This window comes from Xenopus tropicalis, chromosome 1 (assembly GCF_000004195.4).
Source record: "Xenopus tropicalis strain Nigerian chromosome 1, UCB_Xtro_10.0, whole genome shotgun sequence".
Lineage (NCBI taxonomy): Eukaryota > Metazoa > Chordata > Amphibia > Anura > Pipidae > Xenopus > Xenopus tropicalis.
In genome coordinates, this window is record NC_030677.2 from 114,484,390 (window position 1) to 114,501,330 (window position 16,941).

Below are 16,941 nucleotides of genomic sequence, written 5' to 3' on the forward strand. Positions count from 1 at the left end.
AATAAAGACCAATTGCAAATCATCTCGGAATATTGCTTATTACATCATACTAAAAGTTAACCTTGTGGGTATATTGGGACTTAAACGTTGGTGAGAACAGAGTGCTGTGCATGTGAAAAAGACGCATAAATCCAGCGCAGGGTCTGGGACAACTATCCCTCCCTCACTGCTGATAATATGTATGGCTGTACTGACAGCGTTAAGTCGCTGATTTCCATATAACATTCACTTTTGGCAGCAGAAACCACGTTACTTAGACTTTCCCCACTAAGCTCATCCCTTTGGAAATTATGTTGGGATGGGGAGAGGGAGGGTGTGGCTTCTGTGCTGGCGTCACCAACCGGGTGGGTTCCCTGCGGTGGGTGGGGTTCTGTTGTTACTGTGGGCGTGGCCTGGAAAGCTGAGTCTGGTCCCGTAGTTCAGACCGGAGCGGGTGGGGGGAGGATGGTGCCTGACCGGAGGAACGTTTACGTAGTGCTGGACGTACTATGTGTGTCTGTCGGTAAGTTTTTTTTGTTTCTCATTTGTCTCTGAATTCCGTCCCCGAAACTAGTTAATTAGTTACAGTGTTTTGTTTCTTACCCCGCAGCGCTTCGGTGTTTGTCCCGTGGCTGCTCTTAGTGTTGTTACAGTTCAGCAAGAACTAGAGGGCCCGGGCTGTGTATCCCATGTATCCCTGCTACGCAGATTTGTGTCTCGCTGCCTGCCGTGTGCTTTCTTTTTGTTCCCGAATACTTTCCTCCCAGTTCCATATGCTGTAACAACACCTTGGCTTCTCTCCTGCTGCACAGTGAAAGCCTTCTGCAGTCTGTAATGTGTGTAACGCTTGGGTCCGTGTGTGCGGCTCTGTGGTGTCCTGTCTTTCTGCTCTGCCACAGCTTGTGTGCCATTACCCCAAGCCGCCTTGTACTAACCTTGTACAAACTTCTTGTACTTCCTTGTCTTACTTGCCCTAACTAACTAACTCCTAGCCTCCCCCCTCGCAGTCTGTTGCACCACAGGGTAGAAGCCTCACTTTTTGCTGCCCACCACAACTACCTCTGATGCAACTCTGTCAGACGCCCCCCTCTGTGCTGGCCTCCTCTGCTCTGTTGCTTCTTTATCACCTTGTTTCCAGGAGAGACGTTCATTTCCCCCAGCTCTGACCATTGCCTGGGAATCTAGTTGCATAGTTATTGGCTTGTGTGCTGCTGTGTGCACGACATTTGCATGAAGCACTGTTTGTTTGCTGATAGAATCCAGCAAAGCATTTGGCTGCCTGATAAAGCAACCAGTAATGCATTACGTTTCTCTCTGCCTCTGTGTACACATTTTAAGACATTTATTTAAATTATTTTTTTTACTGCCACAAAATGTTATGTATTTGGAAATATGTGAAAAGCTATTAAATGGTTAGTTTGCAGATTGGAGCTGTGCTTCACTCTTCTGCTTAAGTATTGATGCCTTGGGTTTTTGCAACAGGTCAGTTAACAAAAATCCTTATTTTGCCACTGAACTTGGCCCTTCTTGCTTTAAGCCAAAGCATAACAGTGGAAATATACGATCTACTCCTGTGTGACAGATGGGCACACTTATAAAGCACTCACTTAAGTTACCTGATATAGGCATAGTTTCTTGGGAAACAAATTGCCTTTTTACTCTAATCGCTTCCGTATTCATTGACCGGAAGCAGCTCACGGATTCCTGTTGTAAGGCATGCTTTGCCTTTTCACTATTTGTTTATTGTGTGACTCTGTATTATAGGTTTGTTTCATATTATTATTATTATTATTATTTATATAATGCCGACACATTCACCCAGTGCTTTTCAGAGATTACACACCATTCCCCTTCACAGTGGAACTTCCAGTCTGGTCCCTGTTTTATTTACATACTCTAGGCCTTAGATACATGTATGGTTTTACAGTGACTGTATTCTACTGTATTGGAATGAACTGTATCCACAATTTTAAAGTTTGGACAAATACAGAATCCATCAAAGAAGATTCAGCTGTAGCAAACAGAATCTAAACTCTAATGCATACAATGAGCATAATTCCTCCCAAAAACTTAGAAATGAAAAAAATGGCACCTTCATTTGTCCACTGGTCAAACGTCTTAAACTCACAAGTATCTGCAAGCATTGTTTGAATGTTCTCTGTCAGTATGGGTTTCCTTCAGATACTCTGGTTTCAACCATATTCCAAAATCAAACAGGCAGGTTAACTGGCTTCTGATTAAACTGACCCTGAAGCCTTCCAAAGCCGATAACCTCTGTGTTAGGGTGAAGACACATGGAGCTACTAGTAGCAGCTACTTGTCATAGCTACAAAAATAGACAATGCTGATCATATATTGCTAATTGTCTCTACGTGTGTTTTAGCTGAGGCAGTTCTTGGTATTGTCTATGGCAAAGTATTTTCTGGCTTTTAGTAGCCGTGACAAGTAGCTGCTACTAAGCAGCTCCATGTGCCTTCACCTTTATAGGAAAGAGGCTGATCAGCATGCTTATAAATTCATATAACTGACAAAACTAAAAAGAATCAGACCTTAGCCAAGTAACCCATAGCAACCTGTCAGCAATTAGCAAAGATCAGTCTAGTGTATATGGGATTATGTGATAAAAGGCACCAAGTTTGCCCAGGAGCAGTAACCCATAGCAACCGGTCAGCAGGTAGCATTTACTGGTCACCAGTTTAAAAGCAAACATCTCTTTGGTTGCTATTGGTTACTGCTCCTGGTCAAATTTAGTGCCTTTTATTACATACGGGGATAGTATGTTGCCTGTAAATGTCTGACTTGTTGCTGTGGGTTACCAAGCAAGGTAAAACCTTGACCATGTTACTGTGTTTAAATGTCTGATTTTTGAGTCAGAAGTTGCACATTTTTCTTGGATTGGGACATGTTGTGCCATTTGCAGTGACAGGAATGGTTTTAAAATGTTGTTTTGTTAGCATTGCATTCCTATGTTTTGGGGTCTTGCTTTTGGCATAATTTAGTTGCAAAATTAAAGCAGTGAATTTGAATGTTCTGATACTTCTAGAGTACACTCATCACAGAAGGAAAAAGTGTCGGGAAGGTGTGCCATGGGCTGTCCTTTCAGAACTGTGGTGTGGCAAGGTGTGCTTTCTACCATCCCCCAGTATACATCATCATTTAATCCCAGGGCTTCCCTGTTCCTTAGTATTATGCAGTAAACTAAAGGAACAGAATTGATCATTTTCTGTGTTTTGGCCCAGCTATACATTATATTAGAAATTATAATTTTATAAAAAATGTTGATTGCACTAAAAGGCTATGGGCACCTAGGCGAACACAAAGAGATCCTATAATAGGCACAAAGATCCTATAATAGGCGCAAAGGCCTCCATGCATTTTGGGAGCCATAGAAGATGGTGATGGGCCTAAGCCAGTCTGGGAAGGGCCAAATGTCATAGCAATAAAACACATGCACATATATGTGTATCAATCCGCAAGATGTCCCCATTTTAAAAGCAAAAGTCCTATTGAGTGCTATGGGCAAACTTTATGCCTTTTGTTAGATCTGGGGTTTGTCTGGAAGGACATGAAAAGTAGGCCCCCAATTATTGTTGATTTGCCTCTACTTTAACTTTTTTTTTTTTATGTATTATGCCAATTACGTAGTGCTGTATCGATGAAGTACATTCCCCCATCAATACTTTTTCTTATAGAAGTGGCACAGTATTTTTCACTGTGATTTTCCTTTGTGGAAAATTAATTTTTTGAAATAATTTAAACTACTGACAGCTTCTTATCATTATATTGTATAGTAATCATTTGGTCTGTGTTTTTACACTGATCAAAAATGGCCTTACCATTAGGCAGACTTTATTGTAATCCTGTGCAGTGGTGTATTTTGCACATTTTGTTTTTCCTCACAAATGATTAGTATTATTGTAAGCTTGCATGTTTCCATGAACTGGGTAAATTGGTGGCCTGCCAAACCTGTTGTATATCTGTGCGTAATATGCAAATAGACCTTTTATCTTTTGCAGATTAGCTCTTTTGTCACAAAGATCTGTAGAAATGACTGCCAGTTTAGCTGGAAAAGCACAAAGGTTTCTCTGTTATTTATAGAGAAATGCTCTTAAGTTACTATATTATGGACAAAAAAATAATGATCAATAAAATTAAGTGCAAAGGTGTGTGATAAAAGTATTGCTGCGGTAGTTTTGCTTTCTCTAGAGAATTAAGAAATTACCTTTTGTTTCAGCCTATATATACAGCATGTTCTCAGTAACTTTTTTTTTATCAATTAGCATGCTTTATTCCATGTATATTTAAATAATACATGCCCATATGCAGTATGTATAAACAGCCCATGAGAGTTTGTCTGTCTCACCCCTGTAGGGTGTGATATTTGCTATCCATCCTTTGATTACTTTGGGGGAGGGAGAGCGAGGTACAAATCTCTATAGAAACCTATGCAGGCAGGTTGATGCCTCTTAACTCCTGCCCTGCTTTGCAAATATTACTTTTTGTTACCTTTTTGCCACATGTAATAATGTTTAGCCATGGATAACAATAAACATATATTCAAAAGCAGAGAGGTTGTTGTGACAAACAATTTAGAGAATTAAGGGGCAGATAATTGAATCTGCAGACATCAGCGACTGTGATTCCACACCACTTGTTTGTGTATTGTTCAGCAATATAGAGCTCCAAAGGCATTAACTTCAGGCTAGTTGCATTGTTTAACATATGATAAGCAACTTACATACTTAAGCCTTTCCCTTTCTTTAGCATGGAAAATAGTACAGGTGGCAGCACACATTGGAAAGCATTTTGTTTGCTGATTGTGCCTGGGAGTGGGCTATATCACTATTGTACCTGCCCAGCCCCTTCCTCCTTTGGGTATAATCAAATTTGCTCTGATTCGGTTAAGCGGAAGCGGAAATGAATCCTTGCAGTGGTGTGCCAAACTGGTGAATACTACATTTGTCAGTATGAACTCAAGTTGTGCATAACGTGTGCCTGGTTTCTGCATCACAGTATGTATTGCAGTGTATGAAAGTAAATCTTTCTGCCTAAATCCACTTTTACGCCTGTGACCAAGAGGCCCTACATTGGTTTGGTTTGGCTAATACAGTGGTGAAAGTACATAGGAAGTTCTTTATAACAGAATCACAGCTGGAGACTGAAGGAGACATCCAGGGTTGAGGGCATCTCGTCATTAATGCATTAGGGACGCTGGCACAGGCCCGAGATGAGCACAACCTTCCCCCTTGGTTCCCTCCCTTGTTTTTCTAGCAGAGCTAGACATGGTTTTAGAAATCATAGTAAGAAACCTGATCTGCAAGATGACTGGGACATCACCCAGGTGTATCCTTCCACCCTTATGAGCAGAGAGGCGTGTGTAAAGGTGTGCCTGTATGCTATATATAATGTGTATTTTATATAAGTGTGTGTGTCTATATATATTTTTGTGTGTTTGCATAGAAAATATAATTTAGGTTGATTTGCCATGGACAAAAGCTAAAATCCAAAGGAAAAAAATTGCACCTTTGGTGTTAAAACTTCTGTCAACAGAATGACTGCCCTGTCAGTGATTTTTCTCTTATTTGCAGGATTTCATCTGTATCTTCTGTTGCAGTCACTCTGATTATAAAATAGTGTCAGACTTTTGCCTCTCATTTTCCCGTGGGGGCTGTTATCAGCACATGACCTTTTCCAGGCCCCCTTCAAATGCTGAGCCCTGGGACAGATGCCAAAATGCCCTTTCATAATTGCAGATAATGGCTTGCTGAGAGTATATGTATTTGAATCAATGAAGGTTCAGAGAAACCATTAGAAATCTATACATATGAATATTCCTGAAATAATATTTTAAAAGAGCATTGTTCAGTTGCTTGCAGGTATGTTTGTTTGTATGTTTGGTTTGGAAAATATTAGTTCCTGGCTTTGTAATACCTGTTATCCAGAATGCTCGGGATAAGGGGGTCTTTCTGTAATTTGGATCTCCATACCTTAAGTGTACTAAAAAATCAATAAAACATTAATTAAACCCAATAGGATTGTTTTGCATCCAATAAAGATTATTTATATCTTAGTTGGGATCAATTACAAGGTACAGTTTTATTACTACAGAGAAAAATGAAATCAGTTTTAAAATTCTGAATTATTTGATTAAAATGGAGTAATTTGGAACTTTCACGGGTTTCCGGATGAGGGATCCTATACCTGTATTCTGCATCTTCAACCCTCTTAAGGTTGAAGATTGGACCGATTCGGCAGCTAATCAGCCCATGTATGGGCAGAACAGAGCGGCCTGGCCGACCGATATCTGGCCTGAAATTGGCCCGATCTCGATCGGCCAGGTTAGAAAATCGGATCGGGGACCGCATCGGCTCGTTGATGCTGGGTTTACTCGGATGGGTTGAACTTGATGGACAATGGTCTTTTTTCAACCCTATGTAACTATGTAACTATGCGGTCCCCGAACCGATTGCCCCATAACCACAAATGTAATCCGATCGTTTGGCCCCAGGGCCAAACGATCGGATTTTTTTTTTTTTTTTAAGTTACTTGCTACCCTATATCGCCCACCCGTAGGTGGGGATATCTGTTGAAGATCCGCTCGCTTGGCGACATCGTCTTTGTGTGGAGGGAGCAGTGATTCCATACTATATTATTATTACTCAACTAGAGGTTTTAAGACCAGCACACACAGTATATTGTGGTGTGCACAAAGATTTTTGTGAGGAAACACGCCATTTTGTACTGTGCACACCTGCTTTTGAGAGTGCACAAAATGATTATTCTTTTCGCACACAGACAAAGAAATTAGAGACAACATTATATGGGACCTGTTATTTGAAAATTTGTTATCCAGAAGGTTCTAATGGACTCTAACTAAACCCATTTTCTGCTCTCCAGCACAGGCTTCCCTTCCGTATTGATTAACCCTTGCTCCCCAAACAGCACTCCATGCCTGCTTATGGGCATGCTGCTTTTTTTAAGATCAGAATCAAGGAGCAGTGTTTCTCCCATTGAAAGACAGGTGAGGGGGAGTGAGGTTGCAGTAGGTCAGTGGTTCCCAACATGCTGCTTACCGACCCTTTGAATGTTGTTCCCAAGGGCCTCAAAGAAGGTGCTTATTTTTGAATTTCTGGCTTAGAGCATCGGCTCACTTGCAGGCACAAGCAGCGGGGCGGATCGGAGGTTGGCTCTAAACCATGAAAAAACCAATCACAGCTGTTATTCAGTACATCCAGGTGCTGCTCCCCTCTTTTACATTTGAATGTGGCTCATGGGTTGGTTATAAAGAAGGCCTATTTAGGAGCCCTGTGGTGGCTAAGTGGGTTAAGTTTTCCCTTATTTATTTATTTTTATTTAAATTGTCTTCCTGCTCTGGCACTACCCTATAAGGCTTGGTGCTCCACATTATGGAGAGACCTGGCAAAACCCAATCATTGTAGATAATAGATCCCATACTTCTATGAGCCAGTGCCTTAAGTAAAAGTTGCCCCTCAGCTAAATATTTTAGGGCCAAGCTCCACAGTATATTAGTAGTCTGATATTGTCTATTTATTTATTAAAACTGTGTTTTATCACTGTGACACAAGGGCATATTGCAGGGGCAAAGCAGGGCTGCTATCTTTGTTTGACTTTAGTGGGAACCACCTGACCTTACTAATGTGGTTCACATTCTTTACACTGCCTGAAATATACTAGCAGAGAAAATGCCTTAAGCAGCCATAAGAAAAAATACTGTTTTTTATTAAGATTTCCTATTTTCTGCTGTCAGTAACAGCTTTATCAGTCACTGATGTGGCCTTTAAAGAGATGGTAGATTCTGTAGCTAAAATGCTGGTTTTCCTCCAACATTTAATGGGCGGTTACCCACATGGTTGTTAAGGCACATGTTTTAAGTACACGTTTAAGAAAATAGCCTAGCAAAACAAACAGTTTTGTAAATATGCCCCTACATTTCTATGTTTTTCCTTCTGTGTCTTATGCTTTCCATCCCATAATTATCACTTCCCAAGTAACAAAAGCCATTGTTGGAGTTAACATTGTCTCTGGACATAGAGAAGTTCCTGAGCTTTCTGGATAACAGGTCCCACACACATATATAAATTGCCTGGGTGCAGTACATTAAAGTAATGCAACGAAAAGAACAAGGTTCCGCACTCACAGGTCTTATGGGAAACAGTGTGACGTCACAGTGCACAGAATACATGTAAACAACATTACCATTACGTGTAATAGAAAATCCATGTGAAAAATAAACATAATGTAAAACACACGGCGAAACCAGAGAATGAAGTTAAAACGTGAAGACAGCAATAAAGTATCGAGGTAGAAAGAGAAAGGAGAAATAAATGACATAAGGTGTACCTAATAGCTAAACTATAACTCCCATCAAGGTACGATTTCAATCAGTATTAGGAGCGGTAATTAGCCTCCAGGATATTGTCCCACAGTCTTGGTTCCAGGTAGCGCTACCGTCAGGGACTTGGCATGTAGCGATTAATAAAAATAAATAAAAGATTGAAGCAAGTACCGTGTCTCTTATTCTGTCCATGAGAGTAGTGATCGCGCTGTGTCAATGAAGCCAGTAGTTTAAGTAGCACGGCCAAGTCGCGCACATAAGTCTCCAGTTGGGGAGCCGGGCAGATCTGTGCACATATAGTTGCGGATGTGATTGCGCGATGTCCAGTGTGTAAGGCGCTTGTCGCGATAATATATATATATATATATATATATATATATATATATATATATATATATATATATATATATATATATATATATATATATATATATATATATATATATATATTATGGTGAATCCAGTATTTGGGCTTTTTGTAAGGATTCAGATACAACCATACCATGGGGCACATTTACTTACCCACGAACACTACAAGCGTTCGTTCAATCGGTATTTTCCACAACTTTTTTGTACCTTGCGCAACTTTTTTGTGCAAAAAAAATCGGATTGGTTTTGCCACTGTTTACAGTCGTTCGGTACGAAAATTTTGTGACTTTCAGATCGCCAATACGATATTATCGTGACTAATACGATTTTTTCGAACGCATTTTTCGGGATATTTGCGTTCTTCAGAAATTTTTATTTCCAATCCGAATTTTTCCCATTCGGGATTCGATTCGAACTCGTGTTTTGATAAATCTGCAGCCGTGTGTGTGTGTACATTTTGTGTTTTTTTACATTATATCTAAAGCAGTGATCCCACCTTTTTCAACTTTTTGTACCTTTGAGCCACATAAATGAAATGTATTTGAGAGCTACACAAGTTCCTGGGGACTTCCAAATAACTGCTACAGCTGGCTAATTCTTCACTGTAAACTTGCAGCAGCTCCTTTTGTCAGTCACTTTTAGTGTTTGTGCTTTCAAGAATTTCCTCTTAAGCAGGAATGTAAAAACAAGCTCTTGCGTTGAGCCCCTAGGAAGCAACATCAAAAGGATGGGAAGCAACATGTTGTTCTTAGAGTGGTTGGGGATCACTGCTCTGGTGAAACAAGCAAAGCTCACTTTTGTCAATGACAATTGCAAATGCCAGTTCTTATTATTCAAGCTTTTACTTGCATCTTAGAGATGCAAAGTTCTCTGGTGATTTCCTGGGCTACCACTTAAATGCTAACAGCATCTCTTTAATTTTTATATGCTATGTATTTTTCATTTTAGACTAAACAGTAGGCAGTAATTGTGCATTTCTGTATATAGGACTTCTCTGCAAGAGCATATACAGCAGTAGTCCAAACCAGTCATTTCTAGTGATTACAAATGACTTCATTCTGCCAATGCCATGGCTTTTGTGATTCACATCACAATTTATATTTACTCTCCTACTGACTATTGCTTTTTGGAATATTGCACATTTTTTCCTAGACCTGAAAAGGAAATCCAAACATTTTAATGTACATTAGCAACTACAATTTCACGTTAGCTTTCACTCTTGACATTTAACTGTGCTGTGGCAGTGACTCTTGCCTTACAGGATGTTGCAGTACAAATAAGAAAGCATTCTTCATGTCAGTAAACTTGAATAAATTCCTTACAGTGGAACTATATACCTGTACAGTATATTCACTGTTGCTCATGGTGAGCACAATAAATAGGACTAGTGTTAAATATTTATTGTACTGATGCTTTTAATAGAAAAATTATATATTTCCTATTTTGCTGTTATTATACAGTAATGGAGATAATATGCTCTACATATTCTTTTGTTAAGTGCAGGCCCACTAAATGTCAGAGAGAAGTCAAAAACAAATGGATCAATTGTAACAGTAACTTTAATAATGTTATATGGGTCTGACATAAGAGGGGGGTATAAAGCCAATTAACCAAGGGATTGATTTTAAATACTGCAGCAGTTTGTTTTTTTTTGTTACTTACAATTTTTATTTTTTCCATTTGTAAACAAGAGAAAATTAACATCACGTATTAAAGCATTTTATGACATTGTTTGTAAAGTTGTCATCAATAACAGGTTTACATTAAAGAAAAGGGAGGGTTGGGGGGGAGGAAATACATAAATCAAAAGAAAGAAGTAGGGGGTGGTATAGGATGGGGGAGGTAGTGGTTAACCAAGGGCAAGAAGGGGGTATCGAGTGGCTGCCTAGTTATGGTCGTACACAGGTTTATTCTTGCGTTGGGTGGGCAAGCATATCCCAGGGTGACCATAATACTGCAGCGGTTTTGACACATTGGTCGCAATTGTTTTTGGCGCATCACCCCATGACTACCTCAGCCACATTGAAATCATGGGAAAACAGCACTCTATACCCCTTTATGAAATGAATCAACTAATTTAAATTTAATTAATTTAAATTCATTTCAATCAAATTTTATTAGTCTTGAGTTTTGCCAAAGTAACAATTTCTGGTGTACTATTTGAAAACTGTTTTAGGGGTAGGTCAACTTCCAAACACTTATTTCGTCTTACAACCTTGTTCTCTATTTAACTCCAACTTGTTATATCTTACAGCGTCCTTACCATTTATTATTATGTCACTGGTGAACTCTCCATACAAACGGGGATTTTATTGCAATGATGAGTCAATCAGGTACCCATACCGTGAGGACACAATTACTAATGGACTGATGGCCGGAGTCACTATTTCCTGCACCGTAATCATTGTACGTACTAAGAATACTATATAGATGAAACATTATTGAAGGGGGATGGATAACAGTTTTATCTCAAAAGGGGGTAATAAAGAAAAATGTTTTTGCTCTTTTATAATGGTAATAATTCACAACTATCTCATTCCATATTTTATAAGGGTCCAAGTAGTTATACAAAGATAATAAACACTGCATTTTAAATTTTCGGACTGCTTATTAAAATGTAAGGTTGCAGTAATATTTTTTGTAAAAATATTTTATTTACTATATTTTACGTATATTTATAGGTTTCCAAGCTTGTTTTATAGGGGCTATATCATACTGACTTATACTTATATACTTGTATAGACTTACTGCATTACTCAGGACAAGTTACCATGCTTGTGTCTTAAATGCTACTTTTGTAATAAATATAAATAATATGGGGAGAAGCTATGGTAAGCCTGGGCCATTTCTTACAAGCTGACGTTATGTTACTTTTCATGCTTCCCCACAGATATCCTCTGGTGAGATGTACATGGTGTTTTCCAAGAGATTGTACTCCCGCTCTGAGTGTAACAATTATATTGCTGCGCTGTACAAAGTTGTGGGGACTTATCTTTTTGGGGCTGCTATAAGCCAGTCTTTAACAGATCTTGCAAAGTACATGATTGGACGTCCCAGACCAAACTTCATTGCTGTGTGTGACCCAGACTGGTCCACTGTCAATTGCTCAGGATATGTAACAGATTTTACCTGTCGTGGTAATTACGCCAATGTGACAGATTCCAGGTAAATTACTTATCTACTAATTCATGTGCTGTACCCTTCCAGTATTCAGAAAATCTTGAAAACCTTTAGAATGCAATAGACATTTTGTTTTTTGTTTTTTAAAAAAACGTACCAATGCTATTCCCATAACCCACTAATTTCTAGAATCAAGTCACAAGGCAGCTGAAGTTGGGTTGCTGTATGCCATTTCTTATGGGAGTGCACAGCAGCCTATCCAAGATGTCAGTTGAAAGAAGCATAAAAAAGGAGATGGGCCTTTTGAATGACACAAAAAGCAGTAGCAATTAAATATAACCCTGTAGGCTTTGTACTTAATGAACCAGTGCCATAGAAACCAAAAGGGTTGTGTATGCATTGAAATATAACAAACTGTTATCATGGACTGCACATGTTATGCAAGTGAGCTTTCATTAATGGAGAAGGGCACCTGTAAAGTAAAGAGAGAAAGGAAAGAACTAATGCAAAATTTGCAAAGTGCCTTTGAAAAATGTGTAGCTGAGGGGCTTTAGTTGCTTTTAAAGTTAGTAATGGACCCAAATGAGTTTGTTAACTATAGGCCCAAGTCATTTTAATACAATTTGTAAAAAAAAAAAATAGAATGAAAGATATACAAGGGCCTGGTTCATACTGGTACAAAATTTAGTGCCACTTAATAGTACCCACCCTAGCTACTTCAAGGACCGCAAGCCAAAAATGGCTGTGGTAATATGACTGTATACGATTATTTGGCTAGTAATTATTTTAGTTTGCACACTTAAGTCTGTTTCTTGCTTTCATATATATAATAATTCTTGAATTCACAGACTCTCCTTTTATTCGGGGCACTCATCCTTTGGAATGTACTGCATGTTATTCCTGTCTGTAAGTATTCATTTTTATTTATCACTTTCAGTTTATTGCTTCTCTTCATTACCTTTTATTTTTGTTTTTAGTTCTACCTGATCGCAAGCTGTTCCCACTTCCTTTATTATTCATAGCCTTACTGGCCAGTCTCATACCTTAACCTCCAAAATTGTTACCCATTTTTTAGCATCCATCACTTCTGTGTTAATCCCTACCTACCTCTGTACTGTACCATCATACCTGCTCTAGTATTTCTCTGTTCCAGAGATCACAAAATACCTGTATTTAGCATCCATGTTTCACCCCCTTGCTTTTCCCCCCAATTCTATTTCCTAATGCAGTGAATTATAACTCTTCTGTTTTGTTTCCTCCAGCTGTATGTCCAGGCTCGATTGTGTGGTAAGTGGGCTCGACTCCTGCGTCCCACCATACAATTTTTCTTGTTGTCGTTTGCTCTTTATGTGGGATACACACGTGTCTCTGATTACAAGCACCACTGGAGTGACGTTCTTGTGGGACTCCTGCAGGGAGCAATCGTGGCTGCTTTCACTGTAAGTCAGTTTTTCATTTACATTTGTAATTTATTCCTTGCTTCTCATACAAATATGAATAATTATCTAGATTTGCTTTTTTTTTCTCCTTCTCTTTTTCTCCACCTGTTTATCCCTGCCATTTTACCTTAAAGGAGAAGGAAAGGTAAGCGATTGAAGTCACTGGGGGGTGCCTAACATTTGGCACCCCCCCAGTGACTTTAATTGCTTACCTTTTACCCCTGGCTGGTTCTCCTGTTAGGAGAAAACTGCACCAGCCCGGGGTAGCTGTAGCGAGTGTTTCCTCTTCCTTCTGTCTTCTAAATCCCGGGGCTGGTGCATGCGCAGTAAAGTGAAAAAGCCGACTTTTTTTTGTTGTTAAAATTCAACTTCTCACTCTACTGCACATTGCTCTAAACCATGAGCAGTAGCCCCATCCAAATTCACAAATATACCTGTTTCTTATGTATCTCTGTGATTACTTATTATATAGACACCCTATCACTTTGCATTAAACCAGTAACTTTCTTGGCAGGTGCGTTATGTCTCAGATTTCTTCAAGATCAGACCTCCACTTCAATGTACCAAAGACCCTCTTGAGAGCAAACCAAGTCTGCAGCTTAGTGAATCGGACCAGAATCATTTTGGATACCTTGGAGGATCCTGAGACCTTTGTCAATCTACATCTATCTCTGACCTGCACCATCCACCTTTTTGAGGCTATATAAAGCTTGTGGTCTCTGCTTGGGCAGCTCATGGACTGAATGAACTTGTTTCTACCGGTAGAAAAATGTTCATATTTTTCAGATCTTACAATTTAATTTTTATTTTACAGCACAAATTACCAAAGTAATTTTTTAAAACTCTTTGCTTCTTTTGTTGTCCTGTCGGTGTGACTGTCTACACATACTGTGTATATGTTCAGATTTTTGTACCGGCTGTGAGTGATTGTGTCAGTCTGTGGGTGGGATTTGTGTGCATGAATGTTCTTGACTGACTGAATTACAGTAGCCAGGATCATAGTGCCAGCCTGTGGTTGGCATTGTGTGGGCCTTTTGCTAGAAGGAGAGGCCAGTACTTGCAGCCTGAGTGCTTTACTGCAAGAAGCAGTTTGACCTCCCTGTCCTAATTTTACATGAGATTTGCCCTATTACCACTTTAATTGAGTATCTATTTACCTGTTTGTCTGTGTCCTGCTTCCTAACCACTGCTCACCACCTCTTGGTTTTCAGGGGGTTAAAAGGAGGTCCTTTTTGGAACTACCACATGTGCCTTAATGGGAGAGTATAGGATGAGCACCTCCCAAATATTCCTTGTATATAGTGATTCAAAAGGTTTTACTGTGTGTGTAAATAACACTCTTGAGTCTGTGTGCAATTAACAGTTTTCTCCTGCATCATATGGCATTCACATGGAATAACCTCTTCTGTGTTACCAGCTTTTGCCACATGTATGGACCTGTCTACTTCAATCCAAAATAATAAAAAAATGAAATTCAGTATGCTTTGTGCCTTCAACCTAGCACATGACCTGCTCACTTTAAAACACCTGTAGCCTCCTCTTTAATGGTTTCTTCCTTTTCTGCACCTTTTTTTTGTGGCCATTAATTGCAGTGGGCCTAGAATAAAAAGCAGGTCACCAACTCCATTATTTTCTCACTGTATTGTGTTAGTGACACTAAGAGAATCATTTTTTTAGAGAACATGTTCTCTGCCAATACACAGACCTTAGAGGATCTTGTCTAAATACAGCTTCTGTAATTAATGCTTTTTTATTGTATAATATAAGAATAAACTGCAGTGGCAGTGGGGCAATACAGTACCCACTTCCATTTCTCTCACTAAATGTTTGTATGTATTTACTGAGTTCATTTGTGTGTACGTTTGTGTAGCAGAAGGTATGCAGTTACTTTTAGCCTTCTATTTCAGCAATATATGTGACTGTAATTATTAACGTTACATCTAGTTGTGATTTCTTAGCATTCAAAATATTTAAAGCGCCTAAAGGGGTCCTGCACCTCAAAACTCAATTTTCTATCATGGAAGAAAATGTGATTCTTGTAAAGCAGTGTTTGTTTCTTCCTTCCTTCCTGTACCTGACTCTGACTCTTGAAATAATGTAACAGAAGTCAGTTCTTTTACAGATTTATCAGCTGGCTTCTGATCACTCTATTGGGAGTGAGAGCCTGTAAGTGCTTAGAATATAAATAGCTAGAGAGCTATTCCTTTCGATAGCAATTGCATTAGCTAACTTTAAAACCATTAAAGTATTTATTTGTGTATAAGTTACTTAGAAATATATTTTCATTCATTAAGGTTGGAGGCCAATTTTAGCCTCTTTAAAAAAGGTAAAATATTGATCTTTTTGTATTATTAAGGGTAGTGAAGTGGGGAGGTGTTTCTTTCTGTCTAACAGGAATGCTGCCCACCCTGAATCTCTGGTTATTGTTGAAGCACATACCTTACTTTTTTCTTAACCCGATCTACTAGGGCTACAAAGCAGTACTGCCCTCCCCATTCATCCCTAGCACTTATGTATTTATTAGGTTTTCAAATGTAAGGGTCAAACCACCCTAGTATTCATGTAACAGGTGGAATGAACAAAAGTAGATCTTTCAGTTCTTCTTATGCAATTGTTAGCTTTGAGTGCACTGTAATTCCTAAACCAGGTGTGGAGTTTCAGTTCCATGCCAAAAACCTAGAACCCTCAGGGCTTGTTCACACAGAAAATGTTTTCAGCATGTGATTTACTGTAGTTAAAAGTCATAAGTAAAAAATGAAAAAAATAAGAATTGCCTGGTTTATCTTCACAGCAGCATAAATAAGTCAAGTGACTCACTATTATATAAAAATAATATACCCACTGTTGTAAAATATAACAACTTAGAATTCTCTGACCTGTATGTATGTGTATGTATGTATAATCGGAGTGCACAAACTTAATATACAAAAACAATTATAAAATTGGCACACCCTGTACAAATGTTTAACTTTATTTTAGACATATTGTTCAAAAAAAGTCATAGATATTGTTTGGACTGATATACAGAAGGTTTCCTGTAATCTAATCTGTATTGCGCCTCCAAGGGTATCTGATCTATAAAAGTCTGGTAACCACTGCTGCAGAGACAACTGAAATTGCTTATGGTATATGTGGCTCATTAGACTCAAACCTGAAGCCATCAGGACCCTCAGGTACAACTGTTGCTCTTTTGGTTGGACTTACAAAAGGAAATAGATAGCAGCAGCACCATACATAATACATATCTGCTATTAAATAAGCAAAAGAAACATCATGTAATGATGGAAGCCGTGCTTTGCCTACTAAACAAATACATCAAGTCAGTTTCCAACTGGACCTGATTGAAATACTCCTCTGTCAATGACCACATCTGCCCGGAGACTGTACTGGGGTCCCTCAGAAAGTTAGTTGATTTGCAGAATCATCATATCAGAGCCTTTATTAGCCAGTTTTGTTCTAGTTAGGGGCACAATACTAACATATTGGGCATTTGGGAACACTGTTGCAGAAAAGCCAATAAAAATCTAACAAAGATAAAAGCATGCAGAAATAATTTTATGATAGTTGTTTTTTTTTTTTTTATTTCTATTGTCAGTATCTCTTTAAATCACATTTTACTTTCTGATTCTTGCCATAAGCCCACCAAGAAGACCTCTGTGTATACAAACCCCTGCCTTT

General features: G+C 38.8%; 1 protein-coding gene across 1 annotated transcript; it reads left to right on the forward strand.

Moving 5' to 3' along the window:
* The first annotated feature begins 425 nt into the window (after positions 1-425).
* plpp2 (phospholipid phosphatase 2) lies at positions 426-15,087 on the forward strand. The gene is made up of 6 exons (NM_203786.1): positions 426-502; positions 10,959-11,110; positions 11,595-11,869; positions 12,673-12,730; positions 13,087-13,263; positions 13,778-15,087. The coding sequence occupies exons 1-6, from the start codon at positions 445-447 to the stop codon at positions 13,907-13,909; spliced, it is 852 nt and encodes a 283-aa protein (NP_989117.1). The 5' UTR covers positions 426-444; the 3' UTR covers positions 13,910-15,087.
* The last annotated feature ends 1,854 nt before the right edge of the window (positions 15,088-16,941 follow it).

Coding starts and splice junctions, on each gene's coding strand:
- plpp2 (NM_203786.1), top strand. CDS start 445: ATGGTGCCTGACCGGAGGAACGTTTACGTAGTGCTGGACGTACTATGT. Junction 11,111..11,594: donor TTTCCTGCACCGTAATCATT/GTACGTACTAAG, acceptor GCTTCCCCACAG/ATATCCTCTGGTGAGATGTA. Junction 12,731..13,086: donor ACTGCATGTTATTCCTGTCT/GTAAGTATTCAT, acceptor TGTTTCCTCCAG/CTGTATGTCCAGGCTCGATT.